The following is a 22051-nucleotide window of genomic DNA, read 5'->3' on the forward strand; positions in this document are numbered from 1 at the left end:
CTCAGGGATCTGTTTGTTCTCTGGGTTCCTGGGCTGGTGGTCCCCATTCAGAATCACAGGCAGGGTTCTTTTATATCATAATTTACTTCCAGTCGACATATTTTCTGTTCCATAACATCTATCCTCTGTAGAAGTCCTCTGTGGTGAAGGTAGCTTCTGCTGATCAGCTGGAATCAGGAGGTTCTTCTCCATCATGTTCCTGTTCTCTAACAGCGTTTTCCTGAGAACTGAAAACTAAAACTAGATGTAAAGCACTTTAAAGCGCCTTACTGCTGAAATGAGCTACAGACACGCCTGACTCACAGAAACGTTTCATCTCTAAACTCTCCCAGGCTGTAAATCCAGAGCGTTGCTCCATAACCAGGAGAACATGGTTCCAGCACCGGTTCTGCAGCCAGCCGCCATCCTCTGGACCATGTTCCACGTCCCACTTTACCTCTGGAGAACAATAAGGGATTATTATCAGGACCGCAGAGGAGGGTCCAGGAAAGCTGCAGGAGGTTCTGCTGCAGGAGGTTCTGCTGCAGGAGGTTCTGCTGCGGGAGGTTCTGTTGTGGGAGGTTCTACTGCGGGAAGTTCTGTTGCATGAGGTTCTGCTGCAGGGGGTTCTGCTGCATGAGGTTCTGCTGCAGGGGGTTCTACTGCGGGAAGTTCTGCTGCAGGAGGTTCTGCTGCGGGAGGTTCTACTGCGAGAGGTTCTGCTGCGGGAGGTTCTACTGTGGGAAGTTCTGCTGCAGGAGGTTCTACTGCGGGAGGTTCTGCTGCAGGAGGTTGTGGGAACAGGCCGTCAGCTCTTAGGCCGAGGCCCATGCTGCTGTTACAGCTGGTGCATTCTGGGTAGCAGAACCCAGAACGGTTCTGCTCTCACTTCACCCACCTGAAGACCCGTCTGAACCCGGCTTGTTTAAAAGCAGAACTAATCTTCATCCACGGTAACAATCCTCATCCTCTGTTCCTCCCTCTGTCTCACAGACCTCTGCAGCTTGAGCAGCAGAACCTGACCGGACCCGCTGGACCGGTTCTGCTGCATGTTCTAATCAGACGGGTTGAAACAAGGACAGAGGAATGACTGGCTGCTTCCTCGCTGGCTCAGCTTCAATCTCTGCAGGAGAAGAATGCTGCCAGGAACCAGAACCACAGACGGTCCTGGTTCAGAACCACAAATGGACCTGGGTTCAGAAGCAGACGGTCCTGGTTCAGAACCACAGATGGACTTGGGATCAGAACCACAAACGGACCTGGGTTCAGAACCAGGCTGGGTTCTGTCTGCATGTTCTCCCTGTGCATGCTGGGTACTCTGCGGTTCTCTGGCTTCATGGTTAAGCGGTGACTAGGTGGCCCAGACTGGAGTGGTACCAGGACCCAGAGCAGGGATGGGTCCAGAAGCAGCATCCCGCTCTGGATCTCTGGTTCCGGTACCTGGCCTGTTCCCTGCATAGACATAATATAAGAGTAGACCCCGCATTGACTGTTGCAGCGCAGGAATTACGGCGGCCATCTTGGGGCGGTCGACCTGCTAACCTAACCTGCTGATTCCAGCTGAACACACTAATGATGCCTCAGCAGTGTGCGGCGTATTTTAGTTTAAATCGAAAGAGTATTTAAGTCAGGGCTCGAGGGATAATTTTTCACAATTAAGATGAACAGATATTGTCTATATTATTGATTAGGATGCGATTTTTCTAATATTAGGTAGAGAGATACGGGTCTACACGTCCGAACTCTTTGTGACTTAGTCTGTCCAAAATTGCATATCTATATATATATATATATATATATATATATACAAATGTGTTTGTCTATATAGTAATAAAGGAATTATAAAAATGTATGAGTGATTGTGTTTTGCAACATACATACATCCTGTCAGAATATTCTATTACTTTTAACCCCACTAAGATTATTTAAATGCATTGGACCATTTGTTACAATAGCTAAAGTTTTAAGCAAAAAAAAAACGTGAACATTAGTTCAATATTCAGCGAGTTATAGTTTATTAAAATTGATTCTGCGCCTGGTCAACGCATTACACTGAGCTGAGCTGTTGACCTCCCCAAGATGGCGCCCCTAAATCCCGTCAGCGCCAATAGGCGAAAGCGTCGATGCGTGGTCTATGGTTCCCTGTTCTCCTGCAGGTAGAAGCTGCTGTGTTTCAGCGCCTCCCAGCGGCAGAACCGCGCTCTGCATCCACGGTGGCGACCAAACGGTACCGGCACCGGAACCGGCTGCTTCACACAAAATCAAAGCCTCGCAGTGGTTCCGTCGTTCCGGGCAGGAACAACAGATCCGGGTGATCAGTCATCCCTTTATTGTCCCACAGGGGGAAATTCAGCCATGGCAGAATAAATATAAACACCAGCTTTACAGATCAGGCTGAATAATGCAAGAAGAACATTTTAAGGTTTAAATGTAAAGCAGAAGAGTCAGTATATAATAGGATATAATGCTGGTAAAATATGAAATGTTCAAGTTGGAAAATCAGCAGAAGAGCATCATCTACAGAATGCTGTAATATGCATTACTGTAGAACCACCAGAGGAGCTAAAACGTGTTTAATGGACATCAGCACTGGCCGACGGTGTGACCCATTCCTGATCGGATCAGAACCTGAGCCACCGTCATCATGATGTAAACAGTTACTGAGTCTGATGGGAGCAGCAGGGATTATATTAGTAAACCTAGTCTGAAAAGTAGACGGGGTGTCGGCCTCACGGACCAAAACTGGGAGTTGGTTCCACAGGAGAGGAGCCTGATAGCTAAAGGATCTGCCTCCCATTCTACTTTTAGAGACTCTAGGAACCACCAGCAGACCTGCAGTCTGAGAGCGAAGTGCTCTGTTAGGAACATACGGGGTAATCAGGTTCTCTTAAAAACCATCACAGTACTAATACTAACCAATACTTGTTTTTTGTGGCTTTTAAAGGCAACATACCATAAATCAAACATTATTATACTTCTGACTTAATGAAATGTGAATGTCCCCCTGGCTGTAACCCTGCTTGGATAAGTAAAAGATGTAAGTGTATGTAATATGGTTATAAAGTGATATCAGTACAAACATTAAATATAATATTTTATGTCAATAAAATACTATATATACAATATTTTCTGCTCAATAATTATGCAAAAAATAAAAAAGTCTTTGGAAGAAAAGTTGAACGCCATGAAAACGTGAACGCAGCTGAACAGCAGCGCAGCTACGGGCTTTATTTTGAAATCAGACCGGAAGTCAGTGTGTGCGTAATGCCGGCGCTTGCCTTTCCTCCGGTCAGTTCGGGTCTCGGTTCTCGTGGGTCAGCAGCTCCGGTGACTCTGCCCAGGGCTCGGTTCTGGCCGCCGTTTCAGCGCCGTTTCATGGAGGAACCGTGAGGTCTGGACCGGACCGGACCAGAACTTGTGTCGGTGAGTGTGCTCCCAGTCGGAGCCGCAGTTAGCGGACCGGCTCCGGTGCTGGACCGGCGCAGCTAATGCCGCAAACTTTGAAACTTTCTGCGTGGTTTTGTGGCCGCGAGCCTTTGTTCCTGCGGCTCGCGCCTCCGTTCCCATGGTGAAGCTTCTCCGGCCCGCGAGGCCTCCGAGCAGAGCCGAGAGCTTCCGGAAACACACGAGCGTCCTGGACCGCTGACTCCAGAGAAACGAGGTCCGAAACGGGTTTAAGTTCCGACTGTAGACGTCAGAACCGCCAGAACTGTTCTGAGTAGCGGTCCACAGAACCACCACCACCTTTGGACCGAACCGGAAACCCAGAAGCTTTACTGTTCTGTGCAGAACGTGGTTCTGATCCAGCAGAACCTCTGAAACCTCTGACCTGCAGCCGGAACCACCAGGTGTGACCCGGTTCAGGAGAGGTTCTGCAGCAGGATCCAACCCAGAGAGGGGTGGTTCTGATGGAGTTTAAGAGGAAGAAGGTGAGGAAGAGGATGGAGGTGAGGAAGAGGAGGGAGGTGAGGAAGAGGATGGAGGAAGAGGAGGGAGGTGAGGAAGAGGAGGAAAGTGAGGATGAGGAGAAAGAGGAGGGGGGTGAGGAAGAGGATGGAGGTGAGGAAGAGGATGGAGGTGAGGAAGAGGAGGAAAGTGAGGATGAGGAGAAAGAGGAGGGAGGTGAGGAAGAGGATGGAGGTGAGGAAGAGGAGGGGGGTGAGAAAGAGGAGGGAGGTGAGGATGAGGAGGAAAGTGAGGATGAGGAGAAAGAGGAGGGGGGTGAGGAAGAGGATGGAGGTGAGGAAGAGGAGGGGGGTGAGAAAGAGAAGGGAGGTGAGAAAGAGGAGGGAGGTGAGGAAGAGGAGGGTCAGGTTACTCATGTAACATTGCAGACAGAGGAAGATGAAGAGGAGGAAGAACGTTCCTCTTCCTCCTCTTCATCTCTTGGTCAGGACGGTTTGTGGAGAACCTTCATGATCAGAACCTGTTGGGTCGGACCCGGTTCTGATGTCCAGGTTCTAAAGTCTGTTTAATGGACTTCTGGTGGCGCCAGTCCGGTTCCGTAACGACCAGCCGGCTTCACGGTCGGGTTCTGTGGGTCAGTGGTTCTGTGGGTCAGTGGTTCTGTGGTTCTGTGGTTCTGTGGTTCAGTGGTTCTGTGGGTCGGTGGTTCTGTGGGTCAGTGGTTCTGTGGGTCTGTGGGTCAGTGGTTCTGTGGGTCGGTGGTTCTGTGGGTCAGTGGTTCTGTGGGTCGGTGGTTCTGTGGTTCTGTGGTTCTGTGGGTCTGTGGGTCAGTGGTTCTGTGGGTCGGTGGTTCTGTGGGTCGGTGGTTCTGTGGGTCAGTGGTTCTGTGGTTCTGTGGTTCTGTGGTTCTGTGGGTCAGTGGTTCTGTGGTTCTGTGGTTCTGTGGGTCTGTGGGTCAGTGGTTCTGTGGGTCAGTGGTTCTGTGGGTCTGTGGGTCAGTGGTTCTGTGGGTCGGTGGTTCTGTGGGTCAGTGGTTCTGTGGGTCGGTGGTTCTGTGGTTCTGTGGTTCTGTGGGTCTGTGGGTCAGTGGTTCTGTGGGTCGGTGGTTCTGTGGGTCGGTGGTTCTGTGGGTCAGTGGTTCTGTGGTTCTGTGGTTCTGTGGGTCTGTGGGTCAGTGGTTCTGTGGTTCTGTGGGTCTGTGGTTCTGTGGGTCAGTGGGTCTGTGGGTCAGTGGTTCAGTGGTTCTGTGGGTCAGTGGTCCTGTGGGTCTTTGGGTCAGTGGTTCTTTGGTTCTGTGGGTCAGTGGTTCTGTGGGTCAGTGGTTCTGTGGGTCAGTGGTTCTGTGGTTCAGTGGTTCTTTGGGTCAGTGGTTCTTTGGGTCAGTGGGTCTGTGGTTCTGTGGTTCTGTGGGTCAGTGGTTCTGTGGTTCTGTGGTTCTGTGGGTCAGTGGTTCTGTGGGTCAGTGGTTCTGTGCGTCAGTGGGTCAGTGGTTCTGTGGGTCAGTGGTTCTGTGGTTCTGTGGGTCAGTGGTTCTGTGGGTCAGTTGTTCTGTGGTTCAGTGGTTCTTTGGGTCAGTGGTTCTTTGGGTCAGTGGTTCTGTGGTTCTGTGGGTCAGTGGGTCTGTGGTTCTGTGGGTCAGTGGTTCTGTGGTTCAGTGGGTCTGTGGTTCTGTGGGTCAGTGGTTCTGTGGTTCTGTGGGTCAGTGGTTCTGTGGTTCAGTGGGTCTGTGGTTCTGTGGGTCAGTGGGTCTGTGGGTCAGTAGTTCTGTGGTTCTGTGGGTCAGTGGTTCTTTGGGTCAGTGGTTCTGTGGGTCAGTGGTTCTGTGGGTCTGTGGTTCTGTGGGTCAGTGGTTCTGTGGGTCTTTGGGTCTTTGGGTCAGTGGTTCTTTGGTTCTGTGGGTCAGTGGTTCTGTGGGTCTGTGGTTCAGTGGGTCAGTGGTTCTGTGGGTCGGTGGTTCTGTGGGTCAGTGGTTCTGTGGGTCAGTGGTTCTTTGGGTCAGTGGTTCTGTGGTTCTGTGGGTCAGTGGTTCTGTGGTTCTGTGTGTCAGTGTTTCTGTGGTTCAGTGGGTCTGTGGTTCTGTGGGTCAGTGGTTCTGTGGGTCAGTGGTTCTGTGCGTCAGTGGGTCAGTGGGTCTGTGGGTCGGTGGTTCTGTGGGTCTGTGGTTCTGTGGGTCAGTGGTTCTGTGGTTCAGTGGGTCCGTGGTTCTTTGGGTCAGTGGTTCTGTGGTTCTGTGCGTCAGTGGGTCAGTGGGTCTTTGGGTCTGTGGTTCAGTGGTTCTGTGGGTCAGTGGTTCTGTGGGTCAGTGGTTCAGTGGGTCTGTGGTTCTGTGGGTCAGTGGTTCTGTGGGTCAGTGGTTCAGTGGGTCAGTGGTTCAGTGGTTCTGTGGGTCGGTGGTTCTGTGGGTCAGTGGGTCTGTGGTTCTGTGGGTCAGTGGTTCTGTGGGTCTGTGGTTCTTTGGGTCAGTGGGTCTGTGGGTCAGTGGTTCTGTGGTTCTGTGGGTCAGTGGTTCAGTGGTTCTGTGGTTCTGTGGGTCTGTGGGTCAGTGGTTCTGTGGTTCTGTGGGTCAGTGGTTCTGTGCGTCAGTGGGTCAGTGGGTCTGTGGGTCGGTGGTTCTTTGGGTCAGTGGTTCTGTGGTTCTGTGCGTCAGTGGGTCAGTGGGTCTGTGGTTCTGTGGGTCAGTGGGTCTTTGGGTCTGTGGTTCAGTGGTTCTGTGGTTCAGTGGTTCTGTGGTTCTTTGGGTCAGTGGGTCACTGGGTCTGTGGGTCAGTGGTTCTGTGGTTCTGTGGGTCAGTGGGTCAGTAGTTCTGTGGGTCAGTGGTTCAGTGGGTCTGTGGGTCTGTGGTTCTTTGGGTCAGTGGTTCTGTGGTTCAGTGGGTCTGTGGTTCTTTGGGTCAGTGGGTCAGTGGTTCTGTGGGTCGGTGGTTCTGTGGGTCAGTGGTTCTGTGGGTCAGTGGGTCTGTGGGTCAGTGGTTCAGTGGTTCTGTGGGTCTGGGTCTGTGGTTCAGTGGTTCTGTGGGTCTGTGGTTCTGTGGTTCTTTGGGTCAGTGGGTCTGTGGTTCTTTGGGTCAGTGGTTCTGTGGGTCAGTGGGTCAGTGGTTCTGTGGTTCAGTGGGTCTGTGGTTCTTTGGGTCAGTGGTTCTGTGGTTCAGTGGGTCTGTGGTTCTTTGGGTCTGTGGTTCTGTGGGTCTGTGGTTCTGGTTCTGTGGGTCAGTGGTTCAGTGGTTCTGTGGGTCGGTGGTTCTGTGGGTCAGTGGTTCTGTGGTTCAGTGGGTCTGTGGTTCTGTGGTTCTGTGGGTCTGTGGGTCAGTGGTTCAGTGGTTCTGTGGGTCAGTGGTTCTGTGGTTCAGTGGGTCTGTGGGTCTGTGGGTCAGTGGTTCTGTGGTTCTGTGGGTCAGTGGGTCTGTGGTTCTTTGGGTCAGTGGTTCAGTGGTTCTGTGGGTCTGTGGGTCAGTGGTTCTGTGGTTCAGTGGGTCTGTGGTTCTTTGGGTCAGTGGTTCTGTGGTTCAGTGGGTCAGTGGTTCTGTGGGTCTGTGGTTCTGGTTCTTTGGTTCTGTGGGTCGTGATGACGCGCTGCTCCTCCCTCAGGTGTGACATCACGGCGTCCTGATGGAGGGGGCGGAGCCTAGCGGCTACCTGGCCCAGCTGAAGGCTGAGTTCGAGCGGTGCTGCGGCGCCGGCGCCACGGGCCAACTGGACCGGGCCGGACTGACGGCGCTGAGCGGGACCCTGCAGCTGGACCACCACCTGCCGCTGCTGCTGGACACGCTGCTGGGGGCGGCGCCGTCCGCCAAGGTGAGGCCCGCCGCCCGGTTCTGGTGGGCCGGCAGAACCGGCGGCTTCAGGTGGGTTCTGTGTCTGGTTCCAGGTGAACTTTGAGGACTTCAAGGACGGGCTGGTGGCGGTTCTGTCCGGTTCTTTGGACCTCGGCGCCTCAGAGGACGACAGCAGCTACCTGCAGCCAGGTGAGGCGCCGCAGGGTCCGCTCGGTTCTGGTTCCGGTTCTGGTTCCGGTCCAGACCGCACTGACCCACGTCTCCCTGCAGCCGTCCCCCAGGAGGTGCAGCCCAAGCTGGTGAGGGGAGCCAAGCGCTACGGCCGCCGGTCCCGACCAGAACCGCCGACCCACACCGGCCCCACCTGCGACCCGGAAGACGCCGCTAACAGAACCGGCGCCGCGGACCCGTCGCCGCCCGGCGTCCGCAGGGCCAAGCTGAGACGGTCCACTTCTCTGGAGAGCGTGGAGGTAAGACAGAACCTCTGGACCGGGCCGGAGTTAGAACCCAGCAGATAGATCGGATCAGAACCGGCTGGAAGCAGAATGTAGGAGAGGCTGGTTGGGAAGTGGATCTGAGGAGGGCCTCCTGGGAGCAGGTCTGCCAGCCTGTGGTTCTGGTGGTTCTGGTGGTTCTGAGGGTTCTGGTGGTTCTGAGGGTTCTGGCTCCTGGACGTGTTCCTCTGCTTCCTGCTGCTGAGAAATCTGGGTGGTCCAGGTGGAGCTGAAGGAACCAGAACTATGCGGTTCTGGTTCACTGGGTTTTAGTCCTCAGAATCCTCCTTTAATTAAATTAAATAAAATTTTATTTATAAAGCGCCAATGAATGAAACATGTCACCTGCTCACATTGACCCAGGAGTACTTTCTATGTTAGATGGTAATAGAGGATGATCTGCCTCCCCTGATGATGTCACAGCTAACAGAACACCAGACCAGGTGTACCTTCTATGAAGAGAAAAATGACAGAGAATAAAAAGTTAAAAGTTGAAATAACAACAAACAATGCAGATTGGAGAGCAGTAGGAGAACTCAGCAGAGTGAGAGAAATAGATCCTGATATACTCCAGTAGCCTAAGCCTATAGCAGCATAACTATAGAGGTAGCTCAGGGTAACATGAGACACTCTGACTAGAAGCTTTGTCACAAAGGAAAGTTTTAAGATTAGTCTTAAAAGTAGACGGGGTGTCTGCCTCACGGACCAAAACTGGGAGTTGGTTCCACAGGAGAGGAGCCTGATAGCTAAAGGATCTGCCTCCCATTCTACTTTTAGAGACTCTAGGAACCACCAGCAGACCTGCAGTCTGAGAGCAAAGTGCTCTGTTAGGAACATACGGGGTAATCAGAGCTCTGATATATGATGGAGCTTGATTATTAAGGGCTTTATACGTTAGAAGGAGAATTTTAAATTCTATTCTTGATTTAACAGGAAGCCAATGAAGGGAAGCTAAAATTGGAGAAATATGATCCCTCTGGTTGATTTTCATCAGAACTCTTGCTGCAGCATTTTGGATCAGCTGAAGGCTTTGAACTGCATTTTGTGGAATTCCTGATAGTAAAGAATTACAATAGTCCAGCCTTGAAGTAACAAATGCATGGACTAGTTTTTCAGCATCACTCCTGGACAGAATGTTTCTAATTTTGGCGGTACCGGTACCGGTTCCTTTCACCGTTTCAGATTTGTTCCTCTGGTTTTCTCTGCAGAGCCTGAAGTCTGATGAAGAAGCAGGAAGTGCCAAGATGGACCCACCGCTCCTTCAGAATAAAGGTACCGGTTCAGCACCAACGCTGAGAACCTCAGGGTTCCTCTGCTTGGTTCTCCAGGACGTTCCAGATCAGAGCTGGCGTCCGCTGGCGGTTCAGTGAGACGGAGGCCCGGTTCTGATCCGGGCTGCAGAGACATGTGACTCTGTGGTGTTTCTGCAGATCAGCAGCAGGAGGACGGAGGAGGCCCTGGAGTTCTGGCAGCAAGGTGTGATCACCTGGTTGTGCAGGTAAGCCTTCAGAACCATGGGACCCGGTTCTGATGCTGGGGGGTTCTGATGATCTCGCTCTGTCTGCAGGACGGGGACGAGCTGTTCAGGGAGCAGGAAGTGGACCTGGAGCCCGGCGTCACAGTCAGGGAGTTCAGGAAGGCCCTGTGGAGCTCCGCCCCCATGCTAAGCTCCACCCCTGTGCGGCCAGCTGACCTGCAGAGGGCGCCACTCAGGGTAAGCCCCATTTCTCCTTAGCTACTAACATCACATTAATGCAGATAGAACGTGTTAAATGCAGCCACTTCATTGGCCAAGCAAAGCCCCGCCTCCTGATGATTGAGCCAATAGCAGCAGGCGACCTCGATCTGATCCACCAATTAAATCAGTTTATTAAAGCTGCAGCAGACGATCTTCTTTCTCGTCCCACACCAGAAACCTAACGCCAGTGTGTGGTTTCACTTTCCTCTGAGGTTCTAAAAAACAGCACAACCCACCAGTGAGCTGCACCTAAAACTATTTTATTCCGTTACTCTTCCTGTTTATTCACATTTGCTTTAAAATGGATTTATAAATAACAACATCTATGAGAAAGCATGAAAACGTGTTCATTTTACAAAAGATGAAGGTGAACTCTGACTCTTCCAGCTCAGAGGTCAGTACTGGTAGATCTGACACGCCAGTAGCTCTTTAAAAAAGGTTGGTGACCTGGCTTAGCAGTTAGCTTAGCAGTTAGCTTAGTAGTTAGCTTAGCAGTTAGCTTAGCGGTTAGCTTAGCGGTTAGCTTAGCGGTTAGTTCTGGCTTTAGCCGTTCATTGTAGCTCTGCTGAGAGTCGCAAGAAGGGAACCGCGTTCATGTTTCTGAGAAGGAAGAAGTGAGCCCAGAGTGATTTACTTTACTTTTCTATCTTTTATTCTTCTATTTCTTTAGAACTAACTTTAGATCAGACCAGTTTGTTCTTTCTCTTCTTCTCTTTCATCGCTAATAATTGTGTGTAACTGTGTCTGAATAACAATAAAGACATTCTTTTGTTTTCCACGCGGCTCCCCTGAGGAGCAGTAGAACGCTGTAACGCGCTTATTCTAACCGTCCACTGTACCTTTAACGTTCAGAACCAGTTCAGAACCAGTTCAGAACCAGTTCAGAACCAGTTCAGTCTGATATCAGAACCACAGCAGAACCCAGGGAAGCAGAAGGTCTCAGATGGAGAACGTATTTCAGTGGGATCCGTTTCTGCTCCACAGAACTGATTGTAAACCTCGCTGGTTCCTGCAGATCTTCTTGGGTTCTGTTCTGGTTCTGGTCGGGCAGCTGTCACCAGGGCCTGGAAACGATGACCCTGTGGCGCTGAAGGTTTTCTGTAGCGACCCGACCCAGAACATCTGTCATGGTCCATTTATAATTTAAACCCCAGAACATGTATAATAAATGTATTCTTATTTATTAATTCTGTTGCAGCTTTTTTCTCTAGATGATGAAACGTCTTGTTTTCTTCTATGAGCAGATCTGACTGATTTATTCATTTATTAATTTATCTGATTTATTAATTTATTTGATTTATTTATTTATTTGATTTATTAATTTATCTGATTTAACTGATTTATTCATTTATCAGATTTAATTGATTTATTCATTTATTTGATTTATTAATTTAACTGATTTATTCATTTATCTGATTTATTCATTTATTTGATTTATTAATTTAACTGATTTATTCATTTATCTGATTTATTAATTTATTTGATTTATTCATTTAACTGATTTAATTTATCTGATTTATTCATTTATTAATTTATCTGATTTATTAATTTATTAATTTATCTGATTTATCAGATTTATTAATTTATCTGATTTATGCTCTTTTCCTGTTTCCATAAATGGAAATTAAAACGGATCAGAACCAGGTTCCTTGTTCCCTGTGGACCTGAAGATGTAGAAGCTCCTCAGCTGGTTAATTTTCTGGAACCAGAGATCAGAACCGACATCGGACCTAAACTCTGATGACAGAACCTCTCTGGTCTGGATCAGGACCTGCAGATGTTTCCTGATCAGTTTATTCAGACCACCTCCAGAGGTCAACCTGCTGGGTCTGAGCTGACCAATCAGCAGCTGTCAGTGTGATCGGGTGGGTGGGGCGGGGCCAGGTGGGCGGGGTCAGCCCAGGTGGGCGGGGTCAGCCCAGGTGGGCGGGGCCAGGTGTGAGGATCGGGTGGGCGGGGCCAGGTGGGCGGGGCCAGCCCAGGTGCACCAGGTGTGTGCTCCCTCAGGCAGGTGGAGGCTGGGACCTTCTGCAGACCAGAGCTGGTGTCAGGATGGAGCAGGTGAGCTGCAGCTCGGTCACTTCCTGCCAGACTCAGGTGATCCTCACCATGGGACCTCAGATGGAAGCGGTTCCATCGTTCACACACAGCCATCAGGTAACTGCTGTCAGGAGGAACCTGCAGAACCTCAGCAGGTTCCTCCTCCCTCAGATTGCTAGCAGATAAACTTCTGGTTTCCTCTGTGTGACGGAGACGCGACTGAATACTGCTGAGTCAGCCTCATAACCAGCTGAATACTGCTGAGTCAGCCTCTTAACGAGCTGAATACTGCTGAGTCAGCCTTTTAACCAGCTGAATACTGCTGAGTCAGCCTCATAACCAGCTGAATACTGCTGAGTCAGCCTCATAACCAGCTGAATACTGCTGAGTCAGCCTCTTAACCAGCTGAATACTGCTGAGTCAGCCTTTTAACCAGCTGAATACTGCTGAGTCAGCCTCATAACCAGCTGAATACTGCTGAGTCAGCCTCTTAACCAGCTGAATACTGCTGAGTCAGCCTCTTAACCAGCTGAATTCTGCTGAGTCAGCCCCTCAAAATGCTGAATACTGCTGAGTCAGCCTCATAACCAGCTGAATACTGCTGAGTCAGCCTCTTAACCAGCTGAATACTGCTGAGTCAGCCTCTTAACCAGCTGAATTCTGCTGAGTCAGCCTCTTAACGGGCTGAATACTGCTGAGTCAGCCTCATAACCAGCTGAATACTGCTGAGTCAGCCTCATAACCAGCTGAATACTGCTGAGTCAGCCTCATAACCAGCTGAATACTGCTGAGTCAGTCTCTTAACCAGCTGAATACTGCTGATTCAGCCTCTTAACCAGCTGAATACTGCTGAGTCAGCCTCTTAACCAGCTGAATACTGCTGAGTCAGCCTCTTAACCAGCTGAATACTGCTGAGTCAGCCTCTTAACCAGCTGAATACTGCTGAGTCAGCCTCTTAACCAGCTGAATACTACTGAGTCAGCCTCTTAACCAGCTGAATACTGCTGAGTCAGCCTGTCTGCTGCTGGTTTACCTGCCTCAATATGATGGATTAGTCTCTGATCTTAATGTTCACACCTGTGGTCCAGAGGAGCCGCCAGGAGCTTTCAGACGTTATTGACTAGATGTTTAAACTCAGTGCAGCCTGTGTCTGGTTCTACTGGTTCTACTGGACCTCCTGGTTCTACTGGTTCTACTGGTTCTACTGGACCTCCTGGTTCTACTGGTTCTACTGGTTCTACTGGACCTACAGGTTCTACTGGACCTCCTGGACCTACAGGGTTTACTGGACCTCCTGGACCTACAGGTTCTATTGGACCTACTGGTTCTCCTGGACCTCCTGGTTCTACTGGATCTCCTGGTTCTACTGGACCTACTGGACCTACAGGTTCTACTGGACCTCCTGGTTCTACTGGTTCTACTGGTTCTACTGGACCTCCTGGTTCTACTGGACCTCCTGGACCTACAGGTTCTATTGGACCTACTGGTTCTCCTGGACCTCCTGGTTCTACTGGACCTCCTGGACCTACAGGTTCTATTGGACCTCCTGGTTCTACTGGATCTCCTGGTTCTACTGGACCTACTGGACCTACAGGTTCTACTGGACCTTCTGGTTCTACTGGTTCTACTGGACCTACAGGTTCTACTGGACCTCCTGGTTCTACTGGACCTCCTGGACCTACAGGTTCTATTGGACCTCCTGGTTCTACTGGACCTCCTGGTTCTACTGGACCTACAGGTTCTACTGGACCTTCTGGTTCTACTGGTTCTCCTGGTTCTCCTCATGGACTCAGGCCACGCTGGTCCTGTTTAACTGTTTAACGCCTCTTCCTCAGCGCCGGTTTAACTCCTCTTCCTCGGCGCCGGTTTAACTCCTCTTCCTCAGCATTGGTTTAACTCCTCTTCCTCAGCGCCGGTTTAACTCCTCTTCCTCAGCATTGGTTTAACTCCTCTTCCTCAGCGCCGGTTTAACTCCTCTTCCTCAGCGCCGGTTTAACTCCTCTTCCTCAGCGCCGGTTTAACTCCTCTTCCTCAGCGCCGGTTTAACTCCTCTTCCTCAGCATTGGTTTAACTCCTCTTCCTCAGCGCCGGTTTAACTCCTCTTCCTCAGCGCCGGTTTAACTCCTCTTCCTCAGCATTGGTTTATCTCCTATTCCTCAGCGCTGGTTTAACTCCTCTTCCTCAGCGCCGGTTTAACTCCTCTTCCTCAGCGCCGGTTTAACTCCTCTTCCTCAGCGCCGGTTTAACTCTTCTTCCTCAGCGCCGGTTTAACTCCTCTTCCTCGGTGCTGGTTTAACTCCTCTTCCTCAGCGCTGGTTTAACTCCTCTTCCTCGGTGCTGGTTTAACTCCTCTTCCTCAGCGCTGGTTTAACTCCTCTTCCTCAGCGTTGGTTTAACTCCTCTTCCTCAGCGCTGGTTTAACTCCTCTTCCTCAGCGCTGGTTTAACTCCTCTTCCTCAGTGCCGGTTTAACTCCTCTTCCTCTTTGCTGGTTTAACTCCTCTTCCTCAGCGCTGGTTTAACTCCTCTTCCTCAGCGTTGGTTTATCTCCTCTTCCTCTGTGCCGGTTTAACTCCTCTTCCTCTGTGCTGGTTTAACTCCTCTTCCTCAGCGCTGGTTTAACTCCTCTTCCTCAGCGTTGGTTTATCTCCTCTTCCTCTGTGCTGGTTTAACTCCTCTTCCTCAGAGCCGGTTTAACTCCTCTTCCTCAGCGCCGGTTTAACTCCTCTTCCTCAGCCTTTCTTCGTCGCTGTTGTTCTCTATAGAGCCGTTAACCGGACCTCTCTGGCCCGTCTGCAGCTCTACAGAACTTTAAAGGTTCTAAATTAAACTCTCTTTTATTCCCGGCCCTAAGGCGCTGTGACTCTGACGTTTAAAATAACAAGCAGGTTCTAAAATGTAGCGTTAACAGAACCGGGCCTGAAGCAGAACCACGGCACCAGAATGTCCACATCAGCCCGCTGGGTTTCACACAGTGACTGCAGGCGGTTCTGGTATAATCCTGATTAATCCTCCGGCTCTGACCCGACCCGCTCCTCCACCAGAACCAGCAGCTGAAGGAGGAGGGCCCGGCCCGCTCGGCGCCGCCCTCCCTGCTGACGGCCACCGTGGGTCAGCGCCTCCTGGGCCGGCTGGACGACGGGTCCGGCTTCACCAGCCCGGAGCGGGTGGTGGCGCTGTGGACCGAGGAGGGCATCGGCAACAGCTGGGAGATTCTGCAGGTGGGTTCAGAACCGGGCCCGGCCGGGTCAGAACCTTTGAAGCGGTGCACCTGACGTGGAGCACGGCAGCAGTGTCCCGTCAGCAGGGGGCGCTGCTGCTGCTGCTGCTGCTGCTGCTGCTGCTGCTGCTGCAGGGTTCTGGTTCTGGACGGGCCCGGCTCACCTCTTGTCTCCTGACCCAGACCCTGGACTTCGGGCCGGAGGAGCGTCTGGGCCTGGCCGAGCTGACGCTGGCGCTGGACAACGAGCTGCTGGCGGGGGGGAACGGCATCCACCAGGCGGCGCTGGTGTCCTACAGGAACCAGATCCAGCACCTGCAGTAGGTTGAGCGGCGCCGCGGCCCGGCCCGGTCCGGTCCGGAGGGTTCTGACCCGGCTTTCTTCCAGGGAGCAGGCGGAGCAGGCCGGCAGGGAGCGGGACAAGCTGCGGGCGGACCTGGACCGGGCCGAGCAGAGGAACCTGCAGCTGGTGCGGGAGGCCGACGAGCGTCACGCCTGCATGGAGACGCTCAGCGAGAGCCGCGTCAGGTAGGGACCGCGTTTCCCACAATGCTTTGCTCCACAGCCACACCTGCAACCAGGGGCCGGAATTAACACTCACCAGTGGCCAAATGAGAGTGAATCTCAGAGGGTTAGCTGCCACATGGAGAGTAAAAATAAATAAAATAATGAAATAAATAATAAAATAAATAAAATAATGAAATAAAATAAATAAATAAAATAATGAAGCCCATCTGGGCAGCAGATGATCCGTTCACAGCTCAGTCTGGACCTTCTGCTGAGCTGCTTCAGCTGCTTTGTTTCTGCTGCAGAGGTTAAAGTGCAGAGCAGGAGGCAGGGGGGGGGGGGGCTCCCAGATAAAGCCTTCATTCAGAACCAGCCAATCAGAACCAGCCAATCAGAACCAGAATGGCTGCCTACTGGATCAGAAACAGTTCTGCTAACCAGATTCAGTCTAAAAGGCTCATTAGTCTGTTTATAAGTTTTATTCTTATTTATTCTGCATGTTTTAACTACATGTGCTGTGTCTCTGTGTCCCCCCCCCCCCAGAGCGAGCTGCTTTTATCAGCAGCCAGCCTTCAAAGCGTGAATCACTGCGTTTAAAGTCCTTCCACTGGTACCAAAATGTCCCAGTTAAAGTCAGTAGTAGAGTCAGTAGCTGTTTAATGATCTTTAGTTTTTAACGACACAGAACCAGCGGTGCCTCAGTGGGCCGCTGCCTTCAGGTGCACAACATTACCTTACAGGTAATTTAGGTGTGGACTTTTAAGGGTGATTTTGAGGAACTTGTAACATCAGGGGCTTCAGCTCAGACCCATTATTCCTCCTCTCTCCTCTAAAGGAGCCGTTTACCTGCGTGCTGTAAATGTTGCAGCTGAGGGGAAATGTTGGACCGCTTGATGAAAATCATTCACTAATGAGACCCACATGGATAAAATAACGATAATCTGCAGTGTTTTATTGCCTGGATGGGAATCTGATCATTCATATTGTGGCCTTTATAATAAACTTAATATTTTCTTATCAAAGTCAGGAAACAAAGATTTCTCCTCCAGGGTCCAGTTAGCCACGCCCCCCAAAATTAACATAATCTCACTCTTAATTTTTGGTAAAGGTTGAGTTCTGGTGAGGATTAATATTTTGGCCGATTGATTTTTACATCAACCAATCAGGAAGTTACACTGCCTACAATCGGCCTAGTCAAAGTCCAGACCCTAGGATCCAGGAAAACTGATGTTCTCAGGTGTTCTCCATCCAGCCGGTTCTGGTGAAGAGAAGCCCAGAAGCAACTGGACCTGCAGAGAGGGCTGGTTCTGCAGGGTTCTGGCCCAGGGGCACGCCGCACTGTCTGTAGAACCCAGACGGGCCTCCCTGGCCTCCTTCTTGTGGTTGTGAGCTGTGGAGGAGCCTCTGGTGTGAATACCTGTGGGAGGTTCTGACCCGCGGTGGTTCTGACCCGCGGTGGTTCTGACCCGCAGGGAGCTGGAGCAGGACTTCAGGGAGCGGCTGGCGTCTCTGCGCTGCCGGGCGGAGCAGGACGGCGAGGCGCTGCTGCAGCAGGCGGAGCAGGAGCGCCTGGCCCTGCAGGAGGAGCTGCAGCAGGTCCGGGCCCGGGAGGCCCGGCTGCAGGAGGAGCTGGCCGGCGCCGTGCAGGTGAGTCCGGGCCGGCGGGGCGCGTCGGGCCCAGACGGGTTCTGGACTCAGGTTCTGCTGTGTTCTCAGGAGAGGCGGCGCGTGGAGGAGGAGCTGGAGGGCCTGCAGGAGGAGCTGAAGGAGGCGCAGAGTTCTGGTCGCAGACTGCAGGCGGACCTGGACCAGCTGCTGCTGCACAAGGTGAGCTGACCCGGTTCTGATCCGCTGTGGCGCTGATACCTGACCCGGTTCTGATCCGCTGGGGCGCTGATACCTGAGCCAGCCGGGTCCGGTTGTTCAGGGACTCGTGTTGCTGATGAATGTTTGATGAACGCTGTGACTGCCGGCTCGCTCCGCTCACAACTCCACCAGAACCCCACCAGAACCCCACCAGAACCCCACCAGAACCCCACCAGAACCCCATCAGAACCGCTGACCCAGATGCTCTGTGCTCTGACAGCTTGGCAGTTTGGACCCGTCCGGCGCCGCCCTGAGCCACGAGGAACGCTTCTCGGAGCTCCTAGCAGAGTACGAGCGGCAGCGCCGGGTAAGTTTGGTTCTGCTCCGGTTCTGATCCAGTTCAGACCCTGATCCAGAACCTGGAGCAGAACCCGTTCCGTTCTAAGGCTAGTAATCAGATCTGACCGTAATCCTCCAGAACCAGAACCTCTGTGTGGACCTGAGGCTCTGCTGGAGGTTCTGCTGCAGGAGCTGCTCCTCTCAGAGGAGGCCTGTGATTGGCTGATGGCAGCGTGATGTCATGGTGATGTCATCCTGTGTGTGTGCTGCGTTCAGGAGCTGCAGGACAGGAACGATGAGCTGGAGCTGCTGAGGAGCTGCAGGAGCTGCAGGAGGTCCCCCCGGCCAGCAGGAGGCGCCGAGCTGAGCTGGAGTCAGCAGCAGCCAGACTCTGGTAAGACCGGACCGCCGATCTGGGTCAGAACCAGCAAGTTCTGTTTAACTCTGGCTGTGGAACATCACCGGTTCTGATGGACCAAAGAAGCTCAGGTTCAGAACAGGAACTGCAGAACCTCTTCTGCTCTCTGATTGGCTGCTTCTCCAGGTGTCTCACCTGCAGCTGCTGGGTTGGACCTGTTGCTTCTCCACGTGCAGAACTTCTCAGGTTCTGCTGGGCCTGTAGGTCCGATGCTCCTCCCTGATCTACAGAACCACCTGAAGGTCCGGATCAGTTTTACAGTCATGGGGTTCTGGCTGGAGAACCCACCCCCTGGTTCTGTTCCACAGGTCCAGTAGGTTCTTCTGGCTCCTTGCAGCTGGAGGACTTCCTGTTTTCTGTCCAATCAGAGCCCAGACTGCAGAGCCACACCCACACTCTGAGCCCAGCAGCTTTGGGTCGCTGCAGAATCAGAACCTCCTGCTGCTGGACCTCCAGGCAGGAGCTGCTGTTTAGCGTTTCTCCGGTTCTGACTCTGACCTGGAGGTTCTGCTGCTCCGGTTCCCTCTGCTCCAGAACTCCTGGTCTGGGTGAAAACGGGCCTGGGTTCTGGTGCTGCAGCAGCCTGGTTCTGACAGGAGGGGGCGCCACAGGCCTGGTTCTCCAGAACCTGCAGCTGAGGGTGACGGGGAACCTTAAGGGAGCGTCTGGAACCGGCAGAACGGGTTAAACGGAGCGGCTGAGTCAGAGCCTGCTGGAACCGGACCTTCAGGTGTGAGCAGTACAGGTGAGCCAGGCCCCGCCCACACACACCTGTGGCAGGTCAGTGTCGGCGTGCCTGGTTCTGGACATGTCTCTGCGTGAGTTCCTGCGTGTTCTCCTCTAAACACCTGCAGGTGAACACATACAGGTGACACCTGTATGTGTTCACCTGTAAGTCCACCTGTAAGTTCACCTGTAAGTCCACCTGCTGACCTCCTGTCTCCTTCAGATGATCCAGACATGAGGAGCAGCTCGTCTCCAGCGGTGAGGAAGCGGCTGCAGCCGGCCGATGGGGCAGGTGAGACACCCAGAGGTGTGGTCCAGAGGTCAAAGGTGAGTCCAGGTGTTGTCAGGTGACCTGTCCACCTGTGTCCCCAGCTCTGTCCTCGCTGGACGTGTCCGGTCCCTCCGTCAGCATCCAGACGGAGCTGGCGCTGCAGCAGCTGAAGCAGAACCAGGAGATGGAGCTGCAGCAGCTTCAGGTGCAGCTGGAGACACAGGTGAGTCGTCCAGGTGAGGCGGCTGAGTCGTCCAGGTGAGTCGTCCAGGTGAGGCGGCCAGGTGAGTCGGCTGAGTCGTCCTGTGGTTCTGAGCCGCTGCTTCATCACAGCGCTGACCTCCTCCTCTTCCTCAGACCAACTACTACGAGCGGCAGCTGGAGCTGATGAGGAGCAACATGGAGGTGGAGCGCAAGGACATCTGCCAGGCCTTCAAGGTGAGGACCGGGGTTCTAGGGTTAGGGTTCTACTGACGCGTGGTTCTACTGACGTGTGGGTTCTACTGACACATGGGTTCTACTGACGTGTGTTGTGCAGTTATTCACTGTTTAGGGTTATTTAATGTTAATTAATAACTCTCTGTCAGGTATTACCTGGTGAATATCAGCCTAACAGCTGATATCAACGGCTGAAAGGAATAATTCCAGTTCTAGCGATCTTTAACAGCAGAACCTGCACACACATAGAATAAAGGAGAGACAAATTCTTTTCAAGTCCAATAATTTATAAAAATTATAAATTATTGGACTGCTGAAAACTGTCGCAAAGGTCGATCATTCGGCGCAACATGTAAACGTGTATCTTCATTCGTTCTTACTTTCTTTCGTTTATCGTTTTTCTTTACTTTCCTACCTTCATCTCTTTCTTTTTTCCTTAAAAAGAAAAATATACTTTCGGCCTTTTCACTTAGAGTGTGGAATATAGTGCACATGCAGCAATTAAAAAATAAATGTGTGTGTATATATATGTGTGTGTATGTATGTATGTATGTATATATATATATATATATATATATATATATATATATATATATATATATATATATATATATATATAAAAGAAAAATAAAGTAAAAAAAATAATAATTATAATAACAAATAAATAAATAAATACTAGTCAGTGCCTTTGGCATCCTCTTTAATTTCTTTACCTTACTATTTTCTGATGTTGTTGTGCTTGCCTGCAATAAGTGTGTAAAATGTGTGTGTGTACTTTTGTGTGTGTGTATTTCTGCATATGATTGGGTATGAGTGGGGGTGGGTGAATTGCCACTGGTGTAGATGTTTAAAAATGGGGACTGGTGTGAAGAGTGAAAGGTGCTTTTATGTTTGTATGGAAGGTTTATGTGTTTTTGTATGTGAATGTGGCCCAGTGTCTCTGAAACTATACACTTCCTTCCATTTTTTTTACAAGAATCATGCTGAGTGATGATAGTGATGACTCCTCAAGTTCTGAAGATTTGAGTGTGATCTGCCATGGTTTAAATACACAGAAAAACTTTTCCGATAGTATTGATTACAAGTTCCAAAATTATATGAACAGCCTTGATCCTGATATGTACGTTTACCAAAAGGAAGGTGACAATTGTTTATACTACACAGAAAATACTCTTAAAGATACACTCAATCAAAAAATGTCTTTGGTGCACTTTAATAGTAGGAGTCTACACTCAAATTTTGAAAACATTAAAGATTATTTAAATCAATTTGAAACACCATTCAGCATGGTGGCCATCTCAGAGACCTGGTTAAGGGGAGATGAAGAGTTTCAGTTTCACTTAGATGGTTATGAAATGTTTTGTATGAACCGAAAACATAAGAGAGGAGGAGGAGTAGCTTTATATATCGACAAAAATATGAACTGCAGTATTATAGAAGATATGTCAATGTCAGTTGAGGAACTTTTTGAATGTGTAACAGTAAAAATTTCACATCCAAAAAGTAAAAACCTTATCATAAGCTGTATGTATAGAGTCCCTGGATCTGATATGAAACTATTTACGGAGTGGATGGATAAATTATTTAGCAATAAAGACACAAAAGATCTGATACTTTGCGGTGACTAAATATTAATATTTTAAATCCCACAAAACATGGCTTGACAGATGAATTTATTAACACAATGTTTACTCTGGGTTTGCATCCGCTGATCACCAAACCTACCAGAATTACAACTTATAGTGCAACATTAATCGACAATATTTTTTGTAATATTCTGAGAACCAAAGTAATTGGAGGAATATTAGTTAATGACATTAGCGATCATTTACCAGTCTTTATGGCATATGATATTGAGTATAATAAAAACAAAGAACTGGATTATGTTTCTTATAAAAGAACTGTAAAGGAGCAATCTATAGTTTCTTTAAAAAATGATCTTGCCTGTCACAACTGGGAATCTATTTATGAGGAGACTGATGTAAATGCAGCTTATGATTATTTTCTTAATACGTTTCTTTCAATTTACGAAAAAAACTGTCCCTTTAGAAGTATTAGGATTAAATGTGATACAAAAACACCATGGATGACTAAGGGGCTATTAAATGCATGTAAAAAGAAAAACTATTTATACAAACAGTTCCTGAAAAGAAGAACAATAGAAGCGGACTTTAAATATAAAAGATATAAGAATAAGTTAACATGTATAAAAAGAGAATGTAGGAAACAATATTATTCTGATCAACTTAATAGGAAAAAAAATGATATAAAGGGAATTTGGAATGTTATTAACACTGTCATTGGACGTGGATCTAGTGGACCATATCACCCGGAATATATTGTGGAGAACAATACAGTTATAATAAACAAAGAAGAAATTGCAAATGGGTTTAATGA

General features: G+C 50.2%; 1 protein-coding gene across 7 annotated transcripts in view; it reads left to right on the forward strand.

The window, feature by feature from the left end:
- The first annotated feature begins 3261 nt into the window (after positions 1–3261).
- The window catches only part of ninl (ninein-like), a 30706-nt gene continuing 11916 nt past the window's right edge, over positions 3262–22051 (forward strand). For 6 of the 7 annotated variants that reach the window (XM_036126170.1, XM_036126172.1, XM_036126173.1 and 3 more), the window contains exons 1-17: positions 3262–3402; positions 7471–7677; positions 7751–7847; positions 7929–8128; positions 9361–9424; positions 9583–9650; positions 9720–9866; positions 14974–15150; positions 15333–15469; positions 15537–15677; positions 17129–17303; positions 17373–17483; positions 17743–17829; positions 18078–18195; positions 19169–19237; positions 19318–19439; positions 19574–19654. In XM_036126170.1, coding sequence (XP_035982063.1) covers positions 7492–7677; positions 7751–7847; positions 7929–8128; positions 9361–9424; positions 9583–9650; positions 9720–9866; positions 14974–15150; positions 15333–15469; positions 15537–15677; positions 17129–17303; positions 17373–17483; positions 17743–17829; positions 18078–18195; positions 19169–19237; positions 19318–19439; positions 19574–19654 — 1980 coding nt within the window. In that variant the 5' untranslated portion in view covers positions 3262–3402; positions 7471–7491. Of the gene's footprint in view, positions 3403–3444; positions 3641–7470; positions 7678–7750; positions 7848–7928; positions 8129–9360; positions 9425–9582; positions 9651–9719; positions 9867–14973; positions 15151–15332; positions 15470–15536; positions 15678–17128; positions 17304–17372; positions 17484–17742; positions 17830–18077; positions 18196–19168; positions 19238–19317; positions 19440–19573; positions 19655–22051 lie in introns of those variants that run through there. The other variant, XM_036126171.1, reaches the window with a different exon arrangement.

Source organism: Fundulus heteroclitus, chromosome 22 (genome assembly GCF_011125445.2).
Source record: "Fundulus heteroclitus isolate FHET01 chromosome 22, MU-UCD_Fhet_4.1, whole genome shotgun sequence".
Taxonomy (NCBI): domain Eukaryota; kingdom Metazoa; phylum Chordata; class Actinopteri; order Cyprinodontiformes; family Fundulidae; genus Fundulus; species Fundulus heteroclitus.